General features: G+C 41.3%; 1 protein-coding gene across 9 annotated transcripts in view; it reads left to right on the plus strand.

Annotated features, from left to right (window-relative positions):
• The window catches only part of MARK3 (microtubule affinity regulating kinase 3), a 113,891-nt gene that overhangs the window by 53,321 nt on the left and 42,687 nt on the right, over positions 1-17,883 (plus strand). For 8 of the 9 annotated variants that reach the window (XM_045448350.1, XM_045448352.1, XM_045448351.1 and 5 more), the window contains one exon: positions 17,353-17,401. In XM_045448350.1, the coding sequence (XP_045304306.1) occupies positions 17,353-17,401 (49 nt within the window). Of the gene's footprint in view, positions 1-15,540; positions 15,629-17,352; positions 17,402-17,883 lie in introns of all 9 variants that reach the window. The other variant, XM_045448357.1, reaches the window with a different exon arrangement.

Below are 17,883 nucleotides of genomic sequence, written 5' to 3' on the forward strand. Positions count from 1 at the left end.
CCAATTATAATTATACAAATGTACCCATGATTCATTACGTTATTTTAGAAAAGTCACTCAAGAGCAAAATATTTTAAATAGGTTAAACTTAGAGCATAACATGGACCCATTTACAGAGAATTGAAAATTGGGCACAAATTAGGCCTTTGGGAAAGAATCATAACAGTAACAGTAGCAGCCAGAGTCACAACCCCATACTGTTTGTCATGTGCCAGGTACTATTCCAAGCCTCCCACATATCCAGCTCCTTTAACTGGGTGGGTACCAGAGTCCCAGGAAGGTCACGTCACCTAGACCTGGTCATTGCTAGAGCCAGGCTAGGGCCAGGTATCATGCTCCAGAGATCAGATTTTTAATGACTGTGCACACCACCTACATCACACATTGCCTGTTTCTCATGTCAGACCCGTGACATAGCTATTTTTATCTATATTTTGCAGATGAGCAGGCTGAAGTTTTCTAACATTCTGTAGTTTATTCAGTCATCCAATGAGGAAGCAACTGCACTGGTGTTAGAACCTAAAGCTCTAACTTCAGATAGTCTTTTTCCACCATGTCCCTTTGGAAGGAATCAGGCCCAGCACCTTCCATATGGGAAGGACAGCAAAGGAGCATACTGAAGTTCAGCTTGCATACGGTAGATGCCCAGTGAAATCTGTTCTTTATTAATTACCAAATTTATTTTAACACTGAGTTAATATTTTCTCATAGTACCCTGATTCCAGGAATCTTGACCACCAGAACCTGGGGTTTTGGGAGTAGGAGAATCTTTGTCTTAGAAATATATAATCCTAAAAATCCACATTGCTGCTGTTCTTATTTTAAATTTTTAAAAACTGCTTAATTTTATTAACCAGCTAAATCTAAACAATTATTTAAAATTCAGTTAATTTTCATTCAATGCTTTACACAAGGAAATGTTAGATGTCGGGCACCTGGGTGGCTCAGTTGGTTAACTGCCAACTTGAGCCCAGGTCATGATCTCATGGTTTGTGAGTTTGAGACCCACTTTTGAAGCTCTCTGCTGTCAACACGGAGGTTGATTTGGATCCTCTGTCTCCTCCTCTCTCTGCCTCTCTGCCTCTCTCTCTCTCTCTCAAAAATAAACATTAAAAAAAGAAGAAAAAGGGCGCCTGGTTGGCTTAGTTAAGCATCCTTAAGCATCCAACTTCGGCTCGGTGAGTTTGAGCCCTGTGTCGGGCTCTGTGCTGACAGCTCAGAGCCTGAACCCTGCTTGGGAGCCTGTGTCTCCTTCTCTCCCCGCCTCTCTCCGCCTCATGCTCTGTCTGTCTGTCTCTCTCTCAAAAATTAATGAACATTAAATTTTTTTTAAAGAAGAAAATAATGTTAGATGTTTACAGTGTAAACATTATAGGAAACGAACACCCTTTTACCTCAAGAAACAGATCATCGTCAGTACCTATATATCATTCCCACTGTGGCCCTCTCAAACTTACTCCTCTTTATCTTTTCCCACCTACCAGGTAACCACTGACAAGAATTTTTGTGTTGTTTTCTTGGTTGTCTTTATATAATTTTGCCATATGTGGATTCCCTCATCAAAATAGTTGTAAAGGTTTTATTTTTTTATCTTTTCCAAAGTGTTGTAAAGTTTTAAAATACTATATAAATGTAATCACATTTTATGTATCTTTCTATTTGCTTTCTTTTGTCCAAATTGTGTTCCATGTTGAAATATTTAACTCACAATCACTTTCTCTACTGTGCTTATTTTCATGATTATATAGAATTATTTTACATGCATACACCATGAATTATATATCCATTCTCTGGTTCAGAGACATTTGAGTTGCTCTTAGCTATTTGTAATAACAAATACTGTTGCTATGAGTTGTCCTGGTATACTGTGCGACAGTTTCTTAATGATAAATGTATCTCCAGTGGTAGAATTATTGGTTCACAGGGTCTGTTTATTGGAGCTGGCCAAATGGTTTCCAGAGCAGTTGTTTAATTGGCATTCCCACCAGTAACATATAGGAGACAGTACAAGTAACATCACATCCTCATCAAAATCTGAATTTGTCTGGTTTTTAAATTCTTGCCAATCTGGTGGATATAAAAATAACATTTCTGAGGAAGTCTTATATCTTTTCATATTGTTACTAGTTTTTGTTTCTTCTGTGAAGTGCCTCTTTGCATGTTTCATTCAGTTTCAAGTGGAATTTTTTCTTAATCATTTTAGGAGATTATTCTGGATACTAACATACATGGCAGATGTCTTCCTCCAGTTATCTTTCTATTGTCTTGATATTGTCTTTTGATGAAAAGCAGAGGTTCTTAATTTTAATGCACCTGAACTGATCACTCTTAAAAGGTTTGTGGGTTTTGTGTCTTTTTTAAGAATTCTTTCAGGGGCTCCTGGGTGGCTCAGTTGGTTGAGCATCCAACTCCTGGTTTTGGCTCAGGTCATGATCTGTGTGCTGACAGCGTGGAGCCTGCTTGGTATTCTGTCTCCCTCTCTGCCTACCCCTCCCCCCCCCTCACGTGCACATTCATTCTCTCTCTCTCTCTCTCTCTCTCTCTCTCTCTCTCAAAAATAAATTAAAAAAGAAATTCTTCCATACCTGTGACCATAAAGGTATTTCTCTATTGTCTTAAAGTTTTTATAATCTCTAATCTGTCTGGAAGTTGTGTGTATTGTGGCGTAGGGATCCAATTTCGTGTTTTCTGGTATGTGCTTCAACTTACCCCCTAGTGCCTCCTCTCCCTACTGATGTGCAGTGCAGTTTCTATGCCTGCACACACCTGGTACACACACTCTTTGTTCTTCTGAAGTGGTTACTCTGGGTCACTTAGCAATTGTTGTTGTAAAGGCAGTTGTTTTAAATTTATTTTCATATTTTTAATATTATTAGTTTAGTGGCACATAATAAATAGAACCCCAAAGTAGCTGAGAGGTAAAATCCGAGCTATAAATTAACAGGAACACATGAGTGACAAAGGAGACTTATGTCTCTCAGGCCATGCATAACACATTAAGTATGAGAAAAAAGATACAGATCTCAGTATATTAGCCTATGTTATAACTTGTGGAGTTTTTTTTAACGCACCCATTTCTTAGGATATGTTATAACTATGTGCCAGGAAATTATTGTAATAGCTGTCAAAATCTATGGTGACTGCAAGGTAAGTGATTTCTTCAGAGTTGCGCGATACATAACTTGCACAACTGTAAGCAGTGCTTCTGTTAATATGATTAATAAGCCTAATAGATCTTCCCAGCCTACATTTTCTCTCTCTCTCTCTCTCTTTTTTTTAATTTTAAATAGGCTCCATGCCCAACGTGGGGCTTGAACTCATGACCCAGAGATCAGGAGTCACGTGTTCTACCAACTGAGCCAGCCAGGCGACCCTGCAGACTACATTTTCTGAATGAAGAGCAGTAAAAATAGAAACCAATAAAAATAGAAATAAACAAAAGTACAAACATGTGGAACTTAAAACACAGAATTCATAGGTCACTTATTAAAATGCAAACCAAAATTGGAATATATCTAGACGTATTAACACTAATAAACTACATATCAGAACGTAAAGAATACTGCTTTTGATGCTCAAGAAAATTTGTAGCTTTATTTTTTTATTTTTATTTAAAAAAAAATTTTTTTTTAACATTTATTTATTTTTGAGACAGAGAGCATGAACAGGGGAGGGTCAGAGAAAGAGGGAGACACAGAATCTGAAACAGGCTCTAGGCTCTGAGCTGTTAGCACAGAGCCCAATGCAGGGCTCGAACCCACGGACCGCGAGATCATGACCTGAGCCGAAGTTGGACGCTTAACCGACTGAGCCACCCAGGTGCCCCGAAAATTTGTAGCTTTAAACACTTTATTAAACAAGAAAGAATGACTATGAATACATTAAATATTAAACTAAGAAGAGGGAACAAAATCTTGGGAAGTATTAATAATAATGTAAGGAACTAATAAAGGCAGGAATTCACGAATTTGAGAAACAGAAGAAAAGAGAAATCTAAAGCTTTGGTTTTTGTTGTTATTTTTGAGGGGGGATGAAAAGGGAGGCAATAAAAAAGATAAACCACCTCGTTACCTTAGGGAACTTAGTGGGGGAAAGGGAGAGAAAATACCAAGTATGGAATGAAGGGCATGGAAAAGACTAGATAGAGAAGAATTAAAATTATTACAAGGGAACCTTTTGTGCAAATAAATTAGAACCAACCTAAGAAATGGATAGTGTTCTAGGAAAACATAAGTTACCAAAATTAACTCTAGGAAAGAATCTATCTGCACCAGTAACTATAGAAGTAATTGAGAAAGTGGTAAAAAGGCCAGATGCACGCCTCAAATTGCCAAACCCAGGATTTCATGTTTGACTTCTTTCAAACCTTCAGTGAATAGATAGTACCATTTCTCTCCAGCTATTTCAGAACTTAAGAAAGAAGGGGAACTTCCTAACTTTTTTTTTTTTTTTTTTAAACTTTTGAGAGAGAGCACAAGTGATCATGGGGCAAAGAGGGAGAAAGAGAGAATCCCATGAGGGGCAGAGACAGGGGAAGGGAGAGAGAGAGAAGGAGAGAGAGATTCCGCCAGGGGCAGAGAGAGTGTGGAGCCTGAAGTGGGGCTCAAGCTCACCCAATGTAGGGCTCAAACTCACAAACTGTGAGATCATGACCTGAACCGAAATCAGATGCTTAACTGACTGTGCCACCCAGGGGCCCTGGAAATTACTAATTCTTTTCTCAAATTTAGAAGCACTATCAAAATGCATTGGAAAAAGGGAAGAAAACTACAGTTCAATATCACATCTATTCAAAAACCAGAAATTAAAAGTATTAGCATATAGGACTTAGAATTAAACCTTAGTATATTTATCTTTGCTCCCTCCCCCCATTTACTAAATAGTGGTGAAGGAATTAAAAAAAGAAGTGACAGAATAGAAGAGTAGCTGACAAAGAATTGAACCTAGTTTTGCCATATGGCATGCTCCCATGTGTGTGTTGTGTGTGTGTGTGATGTTTAATAGATTCAGCAACCCAGACTGAGCTGAAACCAAGCCCCTACAAGCAGGAGTTAAGGGTGGAGGTAGATAGAGACTGGTAGCAAAAAGAATCATGCTGAGTCATGCCACAGGATTCAGAACGCTGAGAAACAAGTTCTAACTCCTTTTGTGGGTGGAGTTACAAGTAGAACTGGAAACGGAAAGACTGGCCGAAAATTTGTGCAAGGGCCCTATGCCACCTTCTGCAGCCTGCCCGGTTAGGCATCTTCCCCTTCTCTGCCCTTGTAGATATTGGGCAGTTTTCTGAAGAGGGTGAATCTAAGAGCTTCTAGACTGGGGACCCCATACCTCAAACAGGGGCCCACCCTCTTTGCTCATTTCCCAGAACTTTGTTAGCCCCTTGTATATTGCCTGAAAAGGAAATAGGAGATTTCTTTTCTGGAAAAATTGACTTCAAGAAAATATAGATACGGGGCACCCGGACGGCTCATTCTGTTAAGCATCCGATTCTTGATTTTGGCTCAGGTCATGATCTCAAGGCTTGTGGTTTAGAGCCCTACACTGGGCTCTGTGCTGATAGTGCCAAGCCTGCTTAGGATTGTCTCTCTCTGTGTCTCTCTGCCCCTACCCCCCCTTAAAAAAAAGAAAAAGAAAATACAGATACAGACATTTGAGTATTTTCTACTGAAGCTCTTTAATCTCTGCCCAGTCATCTTGTGGTCCAGCCCTCGTATACATAACACTTAGTCCAGAGTTTTGGGGGTCTCTCTCTCTCTCTCTCTCTCTCTCTCTCTCTCTCTCAATGTTTATTTATTTTTGAGAGAGAGAGAGCACGGAGAAGGGGCAGAAAGAGAGAGGGAGACAGAATCCAAACCAGGCTCCAAGCTGTCAGCACAGCACTCAAACTCACGAACTGTGAGATCACAACCTGAGCCTACATCGGATGCTTAACCGACTGAGCCACCCAGGCACTCGCCCCTCTGTTTAATGTTTATTTATTTATCTTTGAGAGAATTTTTGAGAGGTGCCTCTCTTAAATATGGAAATATAGAAGGACAACCAGAAATCTCCAGATACTTGAGAATAACCAGCGACTAAAACAAACAGGAATGAAAAAGAAAAACTGGAAGAGTAAACTAGACTACTTAAAAGAAATGAAAGACTATAATTAGTGTTTTCAAAGATTTAAAAGAGAAAGAGAGTACAATAACAATCATTATATTTGTGAAAGAACATGATGCATTGAAAAAGGACCATTGAGGAAGGGTAATTTATGGTATTGGGAAGGAAGTCAATAAAAGGGTTGGAAAATAAAGTCAAAGAAATTTCTCAAAAAGTAACATAAAAATTCAAAGACTTTGAGAATGAAGGAAGATATGGTATAAAATTGAAGTATCTGGGGGTGCCTGGGGGGCTCAGTCGGTTGAGTGTCCAACTTCGGCTGAGGTCACAATCTCACAGCTCGTAGGTTCAAGCCCCGTGTCGGGCTCTATGCTGACAGCTCAGAGCCTGGAGCCTGCTTCTGCTTCTGTGTCTCCCTCTTTCTCTGCCCCAACCCACTTGCATTCTGTCTTTGTCTCTCTCAAAAAATAAACATTAAAAAAATTTTTTTTAAATTGAAGTATCTATCCAGGAGGTGTAGTTTGTGATAAAGAGGAGTGATAAAAAGAACTGACGATATAGAAGAGGAAGTTATCAAGGAACGGCAAAAGGTAGTTTCCCAGAACCGTGTAATCTGAACTTCCAGATTGAGAGGCTTGGTGCCCAGTGCAAAATGACTAAAGGCCCACAGTATATCTAATGAATGCTAATGCAGCACAGATATTAAATCTCTGGTACCATTAAGATTTAAATACATCAAGGTTAAGGAGAATGAAGAGAAAAAATTAGGTCACAAACAGAATTGTACCAAATGGCATCACACTATTCTGCATTGTTGTGAGCTGGAAGATAATGGAGTGAGGCCTTTAAAATTCTGAGCGAACTGGATATTCACAGGCAAAGATTGAAATTGGACCCCTATCTTACACCACTGACAAAAATTAATTCAAAATGGATGAAGAACTTAAACGGAAGACCTGAACCGTAAAGCTCCTAGAAGAAAACATAGGGAAAAGCTCTTGGACGTTAGCTTTGGCAATGATTTTTTTGGGCATGACGCCAAAAGCACAAGCAACAAAAGCAAAAATCAACTAGTGGAGAAGTTCAGGAAAAGAAACAGTCAACAAAATGAAAAGGGAACCCACAGAATGGGAGAAAATATTTGCAAACCATATATCTGGTAAAGAATTAATATCTAAAATAGATAAGGAACTTCTGCAATTCAATAGTAAAAACAAAAAAACCGAATGATCTGATTAAAATGGGCAAAAACCTACCTTTTTTCAGTGAAGACATTGGAATAGCCAGTAAGCCCATCAAAAGGTGCTCAACCTCACTCATCATCAGGAAAATGCAAATCAAACCCACAATGAGATCTTTCTCACCTTCTATCTGTTAGAATGGCTGTTACCAGAAAGGGATAAATGCTGGCCGGGTTGTGGAGAAGCGACGACCCTCGGGCACTCTTCATTGTTGGGAATGCAAACTGTCGCAGCTGCTGTGGAAAACAGTATGAAGAGTCTTCCAACAATTAACAGGACAGCTGCCTTATGATCTGGCAGTCTCCCTTCTGGGTGCACATCCATAGGAAATGAAGTCACTGTCTCAAAGAGATATCTGACCTTCACTAGCCAAGACATGAACATACAAAACAGATGGATAAAGAAGATGTGAGATCTCACACACACACACACACTCACACTCACGCACACACTCATGCAGGAATATCATTCAGCCACGAAAAAGGAAACCTTGCTATTTGAGGCAACGTGGATGGATCTCAAGGGCATTATGTTAAGTTAAACAAGCGAGATGGAAAAAGACAAATATTGTATGTTCTCACTTCTATGTAGAATCTTAAAAAACCGAACTCCTAGAAGCAGAGGGTAGGCAGTGGGGGGTGGGGGAAATGGGGAGAGGTGGATACAAAGGATACAACTTCCCATTATGGGGCGCCTGGATGGCTCAGTCAGTGAAGCATCCGACTCTCGGTTTCATCTCAGGTGGTGATCTCTCCGTTTCGTGAGTTCAAGCCCCAAGTTGGACTCTGCATGGACGGTGTGGAGGCTGCTTGGGATTTTCTCTCTCTCTCTCTTTCTCTCTCTCTCTCTCTGCCCCACCCCCACTTGCGCTGTCTCTGTCTCTCTCAAAATAAATAAACAAACTTAAAAAAAAAAAAAAAAACTTCCCCGGTTCTAAAGATGGTTAGTGTCCAGGGATCTCACGTACAGCACGGTGTTTGGCGTTAACAACACTGTGTTGTATATTCGACGCTGCTGTCGACGTAGCACCACCATGACAACAATGAAATGGTAATTACGTGAGGCGAAGGGTGTGTTAACTGACTTCATTTTGATAAAGATTTCACAAAATATAGGTGTTTCAGATCATTACATTTTATACCTTAAACTTTCACTGTGTCACATGTTAATTATATGTCATTGAAGCTGAGGGGGCATCTAGTGGCTCAGTCTGTTAAGTGTCCGATTCTTGATCTCTGCTCAGGTCATGATCTCCCAGTTCGTGAAATCAATCCCCAAGTCAGGCTCCACACTGAGCATGGAGTCTGCTTGGGCTTCTCTCTCTCCCTCTCTCTCTGCCCCTCCCCTGCCCAAGCTCTGTCTCTGTCTCTCAAAATAAATAAACATCTTTTCAAAAAACACCTTTTAAAGTTGAGGGGAAATTTTTCTGAGAGAAAAATCTAATCTATTGGGTTTTTTTAATGTTTTTTTTTGAGAGGGAGAGAGAGAGAGACAGTGTGAGCAGGGGAGGGGCAGAGAGAGAGGGAGACACAGACTCCCAACCAGGCTCCAGGCTCTGAGCTCCAAACTGTCAGCACAGAGCCTGACACGGGGCTTGAACTCGTGAACTAGGAGATCATGACCTGAGCTGAAGTTGGATGCTTAATGGACTGAGCCACCCAGGAGCCCCAAGAAAAATCTAATATATAATTCTTTACCCAGCCAAACTGTCAATCACATGTGAAGACAGAATCAAATATTCTGGGGCATGCAAGGTCTTAAAATTAACCATTTACTTACCCTCACTTGGGAACTATTGGTTGGATATACTTACCCTCACTTGGGAACCACAACAAGAGAGAATACCAAGAAAGAGACCAGTGTAGGATCCAGAACAGGAAATCCAACAGAGTGGGCCTTGAGAACACGGCAGAGGCCTTCAAAATATGAATATCTATAAGGAAAAAAAATTACTTAACTGTGAAAGTATTTTGAAAGATTTACACCTCTGTCACAGAGTTTAAGGGTGAATTAGTAAAGTGAGGGATACATAGAAAACTTAAGTAAACAGGGACACCTGGATGGCTCGGTTCGTTCAGCATCTGACCTGATTCGGCTCAGGTCATGATCTCATGGTTCATGGGATTGAGTTCTGCATTGGACTTCATGCTGATGGCATGGAGCCTGCTTGAGATTCTCTCTCTCCCTCTCTTTCTCTCAAAATTATTTATTTAATAAACTTAAAAAAACTTAAGTGAACAAAATTACCAAGGAAGTTATTGGCTCCAAGAAAACCAAAAATAAATAAAAAAGATGGAAATGCATTCCATCCATGTAAATATTTATATAACGTAAACTGAATGATTTAGCCAAATGCTATCATCACTGATTAGGAAGAAGGAGGGAAGGGACATACCGTGGGGGAAGGACATAAGAGAGTGAAGTCTTCACTGCCCGTATTAAGAAATCAGTAAAGGGGCACCTAGCTGGCTCAAACAGTTGAGCATCTAACTCTTGACCTCAGATCAGGTCTTGATCTCAAGGTCATGAGTTCAGGCCCCACATTGAGTTCCACACTGGGTATGTAGCCTACTTAAATTCAGTAGATAATGGGGTTGGGGAGGGGCTAAACAGATCCGTGAACAGCAGTGCAAGCAGGCTATTTAGAAGGAAGGCAGCAAATGGCCAGAGTTGAAAATGCTCGCTATAGTAGGTAGCTACAAGAAAACGTCTAAAATGGAAAATTAAGGAAGCATTACATTCTGGCTTTTTAGAAATAAGTAGGTAAACAGTAGGTGAAATAGCTAAAAAAGTTGAAAGGATTGCTTCTGGGAACTTCACAGAGAAGAGAGGCAAACAGAAGAGGGCAGGGATGAGTTTGGATAAGTCACCAACAGTGCCTGCCTTGGCAGACACAGGTCTTACTTCCTTAACTCCATAAAAGGTCATGCAAATCAGTGAACAGGAGTATATAATCTGTGGAAAATTATCGAAAGATATACTTAAGTAATTAATAGGACAGATGGTCAGTATTCAAGTAAAAATGTTCAACATCCTGTAGATACCATTTTCTCATCACTCAGATCTGCAAAAAAAACTAGTGATGCATAGTGTTGGCAAGAGTGTAGAGAAATAGGAAACCGCATATTGTTGCCAATAGTGTAATATATTTCAATCTAGTAATATAGCACTAACAAAGCTTTAAAGGCATGCATGCCCTTTGGGGGTGTCTGGCTGGTAGAACATGTGACTCTTGATCTTGAGGTTTTGAGTTTGAGCCCCACGCTGGGTTGTAGAGATTACTTTAAAAAATAAAATCTTAAAAAAAAAAAAAGTGTGTATGCCCTTTGGTCCCCATTCGCTTTCTAAGACTCTACCTTGCCAGTACATTTGCATAAGTGTACAAGAATGTATATACAATAGTCCCCTCCTATCCAAGAGGGGCATGTTCCAAGACTCCCTATCTGAAACTATGGATAGTACCAAACTTGCATATACTACGTTTTTCCTATACACACACACACCTATGATAAAGTTGAATTTACAGATTAGGCATAGTAAGAGTAGCAATAATGACTAATAATAAAGTAGAATAATAACAATGTACTGTAGTAAAGTTCTATGAATGTGGTCTCTCTCAAAACACCTTACTGTACTGTACTTCCCCTTCTTCTCTTGTGATGATGTGAGATAATAAAATGCCTAGTGATGAGGTGAAGTGAGGTGAGTGATGTAGGCATATGACAGCGTTCAGCTACTCCCGACCTTTTAACTATACATCAGAAGGAGCATCATCTGCTTTTGGACTGAGGTTGATCATAGGGAACTGAAACTGCAGATAAGGTCGAGGGGCGGGGCACTACTGCGCAAGGATGTTCAGTTTAATGTTATAATAGCATAAATTTATTAGTAACCTACGTGACGTCAGTAAAATCCTAGTTAAATGCATTGTAATACACCCAGACGTGTCATATCCCTACATCTCTAGACATCTCTTCCTGGGTAGGAGAGGTCATTGCTTTTGGCTAGTGTTGTTAGATGGTCTTTAATAATGCTGCTAATTACCTTATTTCCCTATCATCTGTTAACTTTCCTATTCTGTTCTTTATTTCAAGACATTTAATGTCAGGGTGGTTCTCAGAGCAACTGGAATCTCTGCCTGTCTTAAATTTTGCCTTATGGCACTGGCTGTCACATTTACTTGACTTCAGAGACTCTCCCTAGAAGACTCGCTTGCCTTGCACCCACCAGCAGCCTCCCACCCACATGGTGAGAAGGAATAGGATTTGCTCTTCTTGTTACCAGAGATCAAAACACAGCAATTTCCAGCTACCTTGTCTTTTTTAAGAATTCCCCTTTTAGCCAAAACAAAAAACAAAAAGCTTTGTTCATTCTCAACCTTTTTTCTTAAAAATCAGATTAATTGGGGGAAGGGAGATTAAATACAGTTATGTGATTCAAAGTTCAAAGGACAGAAAAAAGTATAGAAGGAATGGTCTTCATTCAGCCCTTGACTTCCAGTCACCCTGCTCCTGCTCCTGGGACAACCAGTAGCATCAGTTTCTGTTTGTCCTTCCAGAGATATTCCGTGTACAGAAAAGCGAAGACCTGTATTTTTCCTTTTTCACACCAATGCATTTTCTTCACAATTTCTTCTTCATTAAACTCTGTGGGTTTTTGCCAGCCTCTCTCCCTTGGTTTTATCTGAGAGAGGCTTTGGTTTATCCTTCCGTTGAGCAAAGCTGCAGGGAGCAGCATAGTAAAACAGAGGAACAGAGATTCCTGCACAGTGAAGAGGAAGAGCAGGTATATCACCTTTCCGTCTTCCCTTCCTAAAGCACCCTCGAGATGCCCCAGGACCTGGTATGCTGTTGGTCAATAGATTCCCGGCCCCGCGTGTAGGTCTGTGGTAGGCATTAGACCCCGGTGTCTGGATCTCATGGTCTCTGGCTGCCTTGTCTGAGTCTCTGTTGTGGACCCCAGCTCTTTCCTCTTTGAAATGTTTGCTTTTCGGTGTCTCTGTCTTTTCATTCTGCACAATTAGGCAGTGTTGCGTCATTCCAAGGATGTCATCTCTATGCTGGTAATTCTACAGAGTTTATCTCTAGCCCAGAATTTTTTCTTGAGGTCCGGACACACATACTATGCTGTGTTTGCACTGGCCTCCAGCACCCCTCGCACTGCTTGTCCGAAACCAGCTCAGTCTGCCCTGCTGTGCTGTGGCTCAGACCATCACATCTTCTCTGTCTCAGAGTGGCACCCGAGGTGTCAGCATCCCCTTGGCCTCTGACTCCTTTACCCTCTGGATGTTTCTTGACTGTGTCTCCTTCTCTTTATCCAAGACTGCTAATAATTACTCGTGAATCTTAGATTTACAATACGGCTGTTTTCTATTAAAGAGGGTGGTCATTATGTTTGCTTCTTGATTTCTACCACCTAAGTTGTCGTTCAGCCTGTCACTCAGCTGCCATGAAAAGCACAGGCCGTCCACATTACAGCCTGTTCCTCCTGTCTTGTACCTGTGTATCTGGAGAGGTGAGCCTTGACCCCAGTTTTATATGACCCCTTCCTCCCCACCCTTCATGCTCTTTTTTTATGCTCTCACTTCATTTTACATTACTTGGTAAATTGTCTTTTTCCAAAGATCATTTCCGGACATCCCAAGTCCTGGCTGTTGGGACATTTCTTTACTCTCTGGTACTGTATATTTGGTGTCCTTGGTATTCTGATCACCAGGATCCTGAATCTTTGCCTTCGAACATGTTTGTTCTCCTCCTGGGTGACCAGTTCCTAGAGGACATGGAGATGTTAGGAGGATGCAGATTGGTCACTTTATCCATTTCAGTGGTTTTTTCATTTTGTTTTTTTTTACAACTAGCCTCTGCATAAGATTGAAAAGGAATATAGAGAAATAAGGTAAATTAATATGGTAGAAATAGGTGATTTCTCTTCAAGTGTCCTTTTATAATAAAACTTTTTTTTCTTTCTATAATCTATTTTTTATAATTTACATCCAAGTTAGTTAGCACATGGTGCAATAATGATTTCAGGAGTAGATTTCAGTGATTCATCCCCTATGTATAACTCCCAGTGCTCATCCCAACGAGTGTCTTCCTCAATGCCCTTTACCCATTTAGCCCATCCCCCCACCCTTCCAGCAACCCTCTGTTTGTGCTCTGTGTTTAGGAGTCTCTTCTGTTTTGTCCCCCTCCTTGTTTTTATATTATTTTTGCTTCCCTTCCCTTATGTTCATCTGTTTTGTATCTTGAAGTTCTCATATGAGTGAAGTCATATGACATTTGTCTTTTTCTGACTAATTTCGCTTAGCATAATGCCCTCTAGTTCCATCCACGTAGTTGCAAATGGCAAGACTTCAGTATAATAACAAAACTTTTAAAAGAATGCTGTACTACCCATCCCTCCGTCGGGCCCCATTCACCTTTCCTCTGGGTTTCACAGCGCTTCCCTCGGCATACGCTCTGCTGTAAGTCATGGGTTGTCTGTAGTAGGTTAGTCGTCTCCTGCTCTCTAACAAATCACTCCAACACTTAGCAACTTAAATGAAGCCATTTGTTATCTCACAGTTTCTGCGAGTCTTGTGTTAGGGAGTGACTTAAGGGGGTAGTTCTGTCCCAGGGGCTCCTGGGGAGTTTTGGTAGGAGCCACAGCTACAGGCATCTGCAGACTTGACTGGGGCTCGCAGCTCTGCTTCCAGAGGAGCCCTCTCACCTGGCTTTGTCTAGGGGCTGTGTTTCCTCACAGGCCATGGGCATGAGGCCTCAGTACCTGGCCATCTGGGTCTGTCCATCGGAGGGTTTAACGTCCTCGTGACACACAAGCAAGTGATCTGTGAGACCTGGAGGGTGCCATGTGCCTTTCAGGACCTGGTCAATCTCTGAATGCCCCCCACCATCACTTCTGCCTTACTCAGTTCATTCAAAGCAGGTCACTAAGTATACCCCTCACTCAAAGGCAAGGATATTATGTTCTATCTTTTGCAGGGAGGATTATCAAAGAATTTGTGGACACCACAAATTTTAGAATTAAAAAATAAATCTTTAAAAAAAGAATTTTAAAACCACCATGCCTGGGATGCTTGTTGAAAGAAAGATTCTCGGGGCGCCTGGGTAGCTCAGTCAGTTGAGCATCCAACTCTTGGTTTCAGCTCAGGCCGTGATCCCAGGATCCTGGGATCGAGCCCCACATCAGACTCCATGCCCACTCAAGATTCATTCATATTCTCTCTCTCTCTCTCTCACTCTCTCTCTCTCGCTCGCTCTCTCTCTCTCAAAAAGTGTGGGGGGACCTGGGTGACTCAGGGTTGAGTGTCCCAACTCTTGGTTTTGGCTCAGATCATGATCTCAGTGAGTTTGAGGCTCTGAGCCTGCTTGGTTGGGATTCACTCTCTTCCTCTCTCTCTGTCTGTCCCTCCCCTGCTCACTCACACTTTCTCTGTCTCAAAAATAACGTAAAAAAAAATGTTTGTTTAAGTACGATTCTCAGTCCCATTTCTGATCTAGTGAGAGGTAGGGCCCAGGGACCTGCAGTTTGCATATCCTTATGATTCTGATGCAGGTGACCTGAAAACCATGCTCGGAAATGCACTGTTCTGCCAGATGGATCCCTTGGTCTTCCTTAAATAGTCTTTTTTTTTTTTTTTTTCAAGTTTTATTTATTTTTGAGAGAGAGCATGAGTTGGGGAGAGGCAGAGAGAGAGGGAGATGCAGAATCCAAAGCAGGCTCCGGGCTGTCAGCACAGAGCCCGATACGGGGCTCAGACTCACAGACCATCAGATCATGACCCGAGCTGAAGTCAGACGCTCAACCCACTGAGCCACCCAGGCACCCCCTTAAATAGTCTTAATTGGTCACGCCATATCTTTCCTCATGTGTCCAAAGCACACTGAGCTCATTTTCTGCTGTAGACCTCTTGTTAAGTCCTGCACAAGTCTGGTTACTAAAGTGAGCTCTTGCCTCCCTTGGGCTCCTGGAATACTGCATCATCTTTTCCTGCTCTTTGACCCTGAGTACTTTGTTTCAGTGCTGCACTGCCAGTAGAGATTTAAAACTGATCACCTTCATTTGACCTGCCCTCCTGCCAGCAGAACTGTGAAACCACACTGCTTGGTGGTCAGTACGTGTGCCAGAGGAGTGCTGTGTGCCAGGCTTGGTCTCAAGTACAGTAGTGAAAGGACATTGATGTGCCCCCTCCCCACAGGTCCACCAAAAGTGTGTCCTTACACTGGAAAGACATTGTAATGAGGAAGCAAACAGACCGCTATGATGTAAAACAAAGATCTTCTCAGGTGAGGTTTACAGAGGATCTGCCTGAGACTTCAAGGACAGAAAGAAGAGACTCTAAGGAAGGAAGGAGCTTTGTATGCTCTCCTACCTGAGAGGAGTCACAGGAGTTGGGGTGGCTGGAGCTGAGGTGGGAGGAGCAAGCCTGGGTTTCATTCGAAATGCAGTGTCCTAACTTGTTTTGGCTTTGTCTCTAACTTGGAGCTCTTCTAATTTAGCAGTTGTGGAAATAACTGGGAGTTTCAGATTATATGCTACAAATTCAACTATAATGGATTGGAAAACAGGATTTCTATGTTGGCTTGACAGAGGGAAACTACAAACTCAAGCCTGAGTGGTAGTCAGGGTAGTTACTTCTCATCTCAGAACATAAAATGTGAGAATGACCACAGCAGCAACAGGAGAGATTTGTGTTGGAGAGAAAAGTGCCTTTAGAGATGACCCAGCCTTCAGGAAAGGAATCTTACTCTTCTGACCCCATGTTTTTAGGCTCTGAGCTCGGTTTATAGGTCAGATACATCCATGCCCATCTCCATGCTCTTAGCTGTTAGGTGCCGATTCAATTCTAGATTAGATGTGGTGGGCAGGGCAAGTGTGATTTCTCCCCAGATTCCTTTCCACATAGTCAGCTGCTCCTCCTTCCCAAGTTCTGCTCAGCCCATGCCTCTCATAGGTTATGGATACTGGGTGTTGGGAGACCTGGTTCTAGTAGCCCAGTTCCCTACAGAAAGAGAGCAGGACCTTCGGAGATCTTTTCCTCCCCTTTCCTGGTTTCCACCTGTTTGCAAGAGGGTGGAATAAGATGGTCTCTAGAATTGTTGCTTTCTGAGATCTTCTGACACTAGGCGAGGCCGTACACTGTGCCCCTCTTCTGAATTTACAGCACATGTGTATACGACAGGTTAATATTTCTCCTTATTCTTTGTGATGGCTGGACAGCTCTCGGCTTGCCTGGGTGGTTTTTGTTATGGCATCTGCTGGGTTCACTTGTATGGCAGCATTCGGTTGACAAGTTGATGGGGCTGTCCTCTGTTGGAACAGTGGCTCTTTTCCTACATACAGCCTTTCATCCTTAAAGAGGCTGGACTGGCCTCTTCATTTCATGCCAACATCATTCCAAGAGAGCAAGCCCTGATATTCAACCGCTTATCCAGCCTTTTCTTCAAATTTGGTACTGTCCCATAGGCCAGAGCCAGAGCAGGTCACACAGCCCATACAAAAGCGTGAACATGCGAGACAGGGCTCAGTAGGATCATTAGTGTCACAGTTTGCCACAACTTCCATGTTAATTACCTGCCTTCTCCAACAAGGATTTCCCAAAGTGGTTTTGTTCAAAGTCTTCTTGTAGAATTACTTGGAATTATCAGTCGAATACACTTGTGATGTAGTTCTTTAGGACTGTACATGTATGGATTTGCAGTATCTGCCCCTGGGTAGATACTGAATCAGACTAAGTTTCATCACAGACTGTTCTTGCCTAAATGGTCTTATATGTTCAGGATAGCAAAATATAATGCAGATTGTTATATCATCCTCCTCTGGGACTTCTGCTTTTTCAGGAGATAAAACTGAAGCATTTATAGCTACCCTGGACTCTCATACTAGTGTTAGATGTGGACTGTTGAACGTTAGCAATGGATCAGTTATCTAAGAGATTTAAATTTGTATTACAACAGTGGAATAGAATGTTTAATAACCTGTGTTGGGGGATTATGTGTTTGTTTTTTAGCTCTTCAGAGAAGTAAGAATAATGAAGATTTTAAATCATCCAAACATAGGTACTTTCTGCTTTCTTAAATACTTTTGGGTCTAAATGCATTCCATTTTGTGTCTAAACATACATCCCAGGAGTGGTAGGAGATTCCTTCCTTCCTCCCAGCCCAGGTACACTTTTCGTAAAATCTGTGTTTATACAAATTTTTGATCATTTGTATTAAGTTTTTGAAATTGCTGAAGACAGTCAAAAGCTTAGGTATTAAACACTTGAATTTAAAACTTAATGCAGTAGAAACATCTGTAATCAGATTATAATTTTCTAATTTTTAATGCATATTAGAACATAACGTAATTTTATTTCATAGAGAAGGGAATTATAAGTCAGAGTTAAGGTTTCAAAGGTATAACAGTTTTTGCCATGGCATTGTTCTTAAGAAATTATTTGTATATTGAGTTGTATTTTTAAAAATACAGGATACCTGCTATTTAATGGAATTTTGATAGGACTTGTTCTGTTCAGTACAAATTTGTGTTATGAGCCCTT

The sequence above is a fragment of the Leopardus geoffroyi genome, chromosome B3 (assembly GCF_018350155.1).
Source record: "Leopardus geoffroyi isolate Oge1 chromosome B3, O.geoffroyi_Oge1_pat1.0, whole genome shotgun sequence".
NCBI classification, from domain to species: Eukaryota; Metazoa; Chordata; class Mammalia; order Carnivora; family Felidae; genus Leopardus; species Leopardus geoffroyi.